The sequence below is a fragment of the Propithecus coquereli genome, unplaced genomic scaffold (assembly GCF_000956105.1).
Source record: "Propithecus coquereli isolate 6110/MARCELLA unplaced genomic scaffold, Pcoq_1.0 Scaffold249, whole genome shotgun sequence".
Taxonomy (NCBI): domain Eukaryota; kingdom Metazoa; phylum Chordata; class Mammalia; order Primates; family Indriidae; genus Propithecus; species Propithecus coquereli.
The window spans coordinates 4830468-4838126 of record NW_012148052.1 but is presented as its reverse complement, the minus strand read 5'-3'; the positions used below and the strand labels follow the sequence as shown (position 1 = coordinate 4838126).

The 7659-nt window shown below is 41.3% G+C and overlaps 1 protein-coding gene across 1 annotated transcript in view; it reads right to left on the bottom strand.

Annotated features, from left to right (window-relative positions):
- Window positions 1-7659, bottom strand: part of MTF1 (metal-regulatory transcription factor 1) — a 38942-nt gene that overhangs the window by 5729 nt on the left and 25554 nt on the right. Inside the window, exons 7-8 of the mRNA XM_012646670.1 lie at window positions 2010-2112; window positions 759-1354 (exon numbers count right to left, since the gene is read on the bottom strand). Coding sequence (XP_012502124.1) covers window positions 759-1354; window positions 2010-2112 — 699 coding nt within the window. The remainder of the gene's footprint in view (window positions 1-758; window positions 1355-2009; window positions 2113-7659) is intronic.

Here is a 7659-nt window from a genome sequence, read left to right as displayed (position 1 = left end):
AGCACAGTAAGTCCTTACACATAGTAAGGACTCAATAAATTATAGCTTTTCTTATTTTTTTATTACCATTACTATGATTTGACACTTTACCTACAGGTAATATTAACTTTCTTTTACACATTTTAGCCTCTTTAAATATAATGTAAGTCTTTATGAATAAGAAATCATGTTTTTCACTTTTCTGTGAATCCTCCAGAGTATCCAATGTGGCATCTGGCAAATATTAGGCTTTCGAAATATATTTAATTGAATGACCAAGTCATGTCCATAGTCATCAAGACCAAACGCTTCCTTAGAAAATGGTTCTATGGTGGCTCTGGCAGCACAGACTATTTCTCTGATTTGGCCACTGCTGCCTGGTTCCATCTGGCTGGGTCACATCAGTCCCTCACATCAGTATGGCTCTGCCTTGGAGACAATCTGCTTTTCTGAAATATTCTTGAGCCTCTGGCGTTTGCTGACTGCTTTCCATATTATGAGATGAGGCGATTAGATTGCAATATTAATAGGAATATTTGTTCAAGTGCCTCCTGCTAGGTAAACTTAAAGGCTGTTTCTCTGCCTCCTTATTGTAGGTACTGACCACAGCATTCCCTGCATTTATACTATTCAATTATGGGGAAAATGACTAAGAGGCAGAATGACATGTTTCAGGGTGGATATGATAGTCATTTTCCTTTGTGAAGTAAAAGCCTCTGAACATGTCACCAATGTAAATACACTTCACCCCACTGGGTATGTTTGTACATAATACTTACAATTTGTTCTTGGTTTTGTGGTGAACTGGCGGCACCATTTAATATCCATTGTAAGTTCTGTTCTCCCATGACTAGGCTGGACTGCAGGATAGCCGTGTTGGGAGTTGGGGTGATGGTTATAGTGGGATTATTAGTTAGGACAGAGTTGGCACCCAGGGGCAGAGTCTGGACCATGGCTGGCAGGGGCTCAGTAGTACTTTGTGGTGGGGCTGGTGCTGCCACAGCTGATGCCACCGCCGCTGCTGATGCAGAGGCCCCAGCAACAACAGAAAGTCCCGGTACGATGGGCTGCGGTGCCTGGGGGTGCGGAAGAAACTCTTGATGATTAGCAGCAAACTGTGTGCTGTGGGGAACAGGCACTTCTGGAGGTTGTAAGAGAGCAGGGGGGTTGCCAAATGCAGCTTGCTGGGAACCAGTTCCTAGGGAGGGAGCAGGCGGAGGAGCAGACGGAGCTGAGGCTGGTAGTAGAGGCTGGGGTGGCTCGGAGATGCCAGGCTGCAGTACAAGTGGAAGAGATAAAGATGCTGAATTTCCTGTGGGTGGTGGAACATCACTGACTGATTCTGCATCACCATTAAAACTTTCAATCAAGGCAGCTGGCAAGAAAAAGAAATAGAAATATATATACATATCCCAAGCCTTAGAGGAGCCACAAAAACACAGTCATTATGGGCTAAACAAAAGACAGCTAAAGTCCATTAGAGCCAATTCCTTCATTGCTGGCAGGCCGGCTTTCTGCTTTTCAAAGTATCGGGTTTCATAATCAAGCTCACTTTCTAAATGTGAAGACCTAGTATAGGTATAACCATAAAAAAAGTGTCAAAGTGTCCTAAGGCTTTTCTGGAAAAGAGACTAGACATCCTTCTCTTGGCATGACCAATAAATATACTTTCTGACTACTGTGAAGTTTTACAGAGAAATTTTCATTCAAACACAGTATGATCTATGCATCCAAAGCTCAGTTTGTGGGTCCTATCCACTCATGAACAGGGTATTATCACATCAGAAGAAAGAGCTCACAGCTCCTCCCATTCTTTAAAGCCAACAAGAGATTCTGGGAAAGGAGACCTTTTTCAGGACTGAGGGAAATAGGGGAAAAGATGGAATTGAATGAAAAGGCCTATACTTTTCTGACCCTTACCGGGAAGCCCGCTTCATTTAAGCTAACTGACTGGGATATTTCTTTGTGCCTGTCACTCAGTGTGTCAACAAGTACTGAGATGGGGGCAGGATGAGTCCGCATTAACACACCTGTCTGTCGTGGATCTTCCTGAATTGCTGTATCATCTGAATTCTGGAATATTGACTGAAAGATGACTACTGGTGAAACTGTGCTGAGGTCCTGGCCCTGTGTCTGTTGGAGAAAGATGGAGATGTGAAACTCTTCATCCTCAGACGGTTCTTCACCAAACAGAGCATATTCAGAACCCCAGAACTCAAACGATCTTCTGATCTGCCTCTTCTTTCTACCTTCTTCTATTTCAAAGTAACATATATTACCCTAAACCTTAGACACTGAATATTTGAGTCCTCAGATACTCTAAAATAGGAGTTGGCAAACTATGACGTGCCTGTTTTTGTAAATAAAGTTTTTTGTTTTTCTTTTTTGAGACAGAGTCTGGCTCTGTTGCCCTGGCTAGAGTGCCGTGGCGTCAGCCTAGCTCACAGCAACCTCAAACTCTTGGGCTCAAGTGATCCTTCTGCCTCAGCCTCCCGAGTAGCTGGGACTACAGGCACGTGCCACAATGCCCAGCTAATTTTTTCTATATATATATTTTTAGTTGTCCAGATAATTTCTTTCTATTTTTAGTAGAGACGGGGTCTCGCTCTTGCTCAGGCTGGTCTCGAACTCCTGACCTTCAGCGATCCACCGGCCTTCGGCCTCCCAGAGTGCTAGGATTACAGGCGTGAGCCACCACGCCCGGCCGTAAATAAAGTTTTATTGGAACACTGCAGGATAGCCGTGTTAGGAGTGGGAATGATGGTTATAGTGGCACTTATCCATTTAAGTATTGTTTATAGTTGTGAGTAGTTGTAACAGAGACCATGTGGCCCACAAAGCCTAAAATATTACTATCTGGCCCTTTACCAAAAAAGTTTGCTGACTCCTGCACTAAAAGATCAAATCCTACATAAAAATGGGATGTATAATATCCATTACTCTGCAATTTGCTTTTCTCATGTAATAATAACATATTGTGAATATCTTTCAAGGTCATTACATAATATCTATGATATTCTAATATGTACCCATTGTAATAAATCAAATAATACAACGAAACAATGACAAACAATGTTGATAGCTCTATACTTAATAAAAGATCAGAGGCATTTAAATAAAGATAAAATATGGGGGGACCCCAAGAAAATGTCTGAGGGCCTGACTACCAATAAGCACTAATTAAAATGATCACTCTTCACTTTAGTTAAGGGAAGGGGAAAAACCACCGTTCTTTTATCCACAGTCCACCGCCAGGCCTCCTCCACCTGTGTGTTCTGTGGGGCAAGAGTGATAAAGGCAACGGCCTACAGAAGACCAGGCAAGGCCGGGCACAGTGGCTCACGCCTGTAATCCTAGCACCCTGGGAGGCCAAGGCGAGCGGATTGCTTGAGCTCAGGAGTTTGAGACCAGCCTGAGCAAGAACGAGGCCCCGTCTCTACTAAAAAAATAGAAAGAAATTAGCTGGACAACTAAAAACACATAGAAAAAATTAGCCGGGCATGGTGGCGCATGCCTATAATCCCAGCTACTCGGGAGGCTGAGGCAGTAGGATTGCTTGAGCCCAGGAGTTTGAGGTTGCTGTGAGCTAGGCTGACGCCAAGGCACTCTAGCCCAGGCAACAGAGTGAGACTCTGTCTTGAAAAAAAAAAAAGAAGTCCAGGCAAACAACAGAATAAGTGAAGCAAGGGGGCAGATATGGGGGGTTGTGGCACAGTGGAGAGGATGCCCCTGGTCATCTGAAGGCTTCAGATGGATGCTGCCATGTAACTACACAGGCCAGAGATTACTTGAATGCAAGAAAGGGTGAAATTTGGATTTTTACATAAAATATACCAACTCATATTATAAATAAAAGCAAATACAGTTGACCCTTGAACAACTGTATTGGGTGCATGTGTATGTGGATTTTCTTCTGCCTTTGCCACCCCTGAAACAGCAAGACCAACTTCTCCTCTTCCTCTTCCTCAGCCTTCTCAATGTGAAGATGATGAGGATGAAGACCTTTATGATAATCCACTTCCACTTAATAAACAGCAAATTTATTTTCTCTTCCTTGTGATTTTCTTAACATTTTCTTTTCTCTTACTTTATCGTAAAAATACAGTATACAATGCATATAACATAGAAAATGTGTGTTAATCGACTGTTTATGTTATTGGTAAGGCTTCTGGTCAATAGTAGGCTATTAGGAGTTAAGTTTTGGGGGAAGTCAGAAGTTATATGTGGATTTGACTACGTGGAGGGCATCAATACCCCTAATCCCCACGTTGTTCAAGGGTCAACTGTATTTGAAAATAATTTAAGCACACTGTATAGGCCAGACTAAAGCCTATCTTCAGGCTAGATTTTGCCCCAGTGCCAACTTGTATTTGAAGGTCATTTTGCAACAATTCTGCTTCTGGGAGGGAGAACTCAGAAGGATCGTCCACCAATCTGGAGGTGCTCAGAGATGAGACTGCCCACTGTAGCCAAGAGAGGCCAATTATTCTATTATGATTCTATCAGCTGAAGAGTGAGAGGGGAAGTTCAATCATTCTGAATGCCAGTAGGATAGAAGCTGAAGGCAGAAACCTATGTAGGACTTCCACCTTCCAGTCCAGAGGGAGTCAAGACTCATAGGCCAATAGTGTGGCCTTCAAATTTCCATTGTGACACAAAGAAATATAATTTACATTATTTATACATATATACTTCGTATTATAATCATATTCATATGCGTAAGTGAAACAAAAGTCTATGGAACAGAGCTTACCCTTACTATGTGCAATGTCCTCTGATATTTTCTATTCTGTTGATGTCTTTGATATGTTAATTGTAAACCACGACTTTATTACATAACTCAATAAAAAGGGGCAATCCAGTTTGAAAAATAGTGGGCTAACAACTACCACTGAGTAGTAAGCTTTGCAACTTCCTCATGGTTATTATTTTTGTTCTACCTATTTATAAATCATTATCAGTAGTAACATCATTAAGAAGGAAAGGGCTATATTTGTCAATGATACCTCAATAACACTGGGGGAAAAAAACAAACAAAAAGGAATGTGCCTGTGCGCCTCCAACACATATGTATAAGACTGTTCACAGCAGGGCTATTTGTAATCACTCCAAACTAGAAACTATCCAAATGCCCAACAGGAGAAAGAACAAATTGTGGTATATTCATTTAGTGTAATACTGTTCAACAACAAGAATGAATGATCTATAACTATATGCAACAACGTGGCTTAATTTCTTAAACATAATGTTGCGAGAAAAAAGCCAGACACAAACAAGTATATGATTCCAAGCATAAAAGCAGAAAAACAGGAAAAACTAATCTCAGTTGTCAGAAGTCAGAACAATGATTATCCTTAGGGAGAGATAATGGCTGTCTGGGGCATGAGGGGTGCCTGGAATGCTCTGTTTCTTCATCTGGGTGCTGGTTACATGGGGATGATGAACTGTGATGATTAATCAAGCTGTACCTTTATAATACACACACTTTTCTGCTGTATATTGTACCTTAATAAAAAGTTTTTTAAGATTTAAAAGAAAAAAAAAGGAAAATGCTGAAGCCACTGCGAGGCTTCACAGTAAAAACCCTGGGGGCAGAGTGAGTGGGAACAACTCTGAAAAGTGGAGGAGATAGGAACAGGCTGAGCCTCTGAGGCCTGGAGCAAACACAAAGAGCAGGCACTGGGGGCTGTGTGGGACCAGGGTAGATCCTGGAGGTCAGCAGCCAAACGGCCCAGTGGGTCATTCCCTACCAACTTCAACCCTCCTTTAACAAAAGATATGAGCAAACCAGAGTTCATTTCTAGGACATGCATACACATGTGGCTGCTGAGAAACCCATAAAATGATTATCTAACACAAATTTATCATTTGATTTTAACAAATTCTAATTTTTATTTTATTTATTTGAGATGGAGTCTCGCTCTGTCACCTGGGCTAGAGTACCGTGGCATCAGCCTAGCTCACAGCAACCTCCAACTCCTGGGCTCAAGCGATTCTCCTGCCTCAGCCTCCCAAGTAGCTGGGATTACAGGTGCATGCCACCACACCCAGATAATTTTTCTATTTTTAGTAGAGACAGGGTCTCACTCTTGCTCAGGCTGGTCTTGAACTCCTGAGCTCAAGTGCTCCTCCTGCCTCAGCCTCCCAGAGTGCTAAGATTATAGGCATGAGCCACCATGCCTGGCCCTAATTTTTTTTTTTTTTTAAAGCAAAGCAAAATTAATCCTATTGCTTCAAGTAATTACAGCCTTAATTTGAAAGACTAAAATCAAACTATTTCCAAATCTGGGATAAATGCTGGGTACAAGGGGCATAATATACAATTAAATTCCAAGGGACAGAGCTCCCTTCTCTTGATGATATAAACTGTGGTAGAAAAGACTTCCCTTATTTACAAATATTTAATATTCCCTTATACCAGAGTATCTCAGTTGGTGATCCTATGGCTCCAGAAAACTCCTCAGTCATATGTCACAGTCCTGGCCAGAGAGTGGCCAAAGTTAACACAGTTAAATGTTAAAGGGATATTATACCCAGAAATCTTAGTTGGGTAGCTTAGAGGGCATCTAGGCCACCCAGCATAGAAATTTCTTTTAGATCATTAGTTGTGAAATATGAATATGCACAAAAATCATATGAAACGCTTCATCTTTTTCTCTTTGTTCTTCAAATTAGTTCATTTCTATTAATCTATCTTCAATGTAACTAATTCTTCTGTGATTTCCAATCTGCTATTAAGCCCATCCAGTGAATTTTTTATTTTAGATATATTTTTCAGTTCTAGATTTCCATTTGGTACAATTTTTATATTTCCTATATCTCTGCTGAGATTTCCTATTCATTCAATCATTTCAAGCATATTCCTTTATGTCCTTGAGCATATAAGAGCTACTTAAAAATCCTTATTCCATTAAAAAAGTTAAAAGAAATCCTTGTCTGTTAATTCTATTATCTAGATGGGTCATTGGAGTTGGTCTCCAAAGGTTATCTTTTCTCTTGAGCAGGAGTCATGTTTTCCTGTTTCTTCATGCGTTCACTAATTTTGGATTGCTCTGAACATTGCAAATTATAAATTGTAGAGATTCTGGATTCCTTTATACTTCTTGGAAGAGTGTTTATTTCTTTGTTGATGTGAACATTCTGTTAACTCCCACGCAGTGGGACAGCAGCTGCAATCTTTGTTCAGTTCTTTAGCCCTACCTGGGCTACTTAGTGTCTGTTCCCCACATCCAAAGTTCAAGGATCAGCCAGAGATTTGGGGAGAGTTTATACACAGAACTTGGGGCTCCCCTTTTATGACTCTTTAAGGCTATCTCCCCTCACTTCCCAGGTGCTGTGATCACCCTGAACTCTGCCCTCTGGTTATTCAAGCCAGTAAGACTGAGTTTTCTACTGAGTTTGGCCACCTTGCCTTGTCTGGTGCCAACTAGGGCTTGCCCATTAAATCTGCAAGCCTATTCAGTGCCTTTACCATCTTCCAAGCATCCCTTCTTCCAAGGTTACTTCTGTTTGCTGTTGGTTGTTTGCCAGTGCCTTTTGCATAGTTGTTTTTTATATTTTTTCCAGTGTTTATAGTTGTTTTCTATGGGAGAGTTCGTCTCATAAGAGCAACTCTGCTATTACCAGAAGGAGAATCCAGGCCTTGGGTGCTTATATAAAAATGCAGTTTCAGGCCAGGCG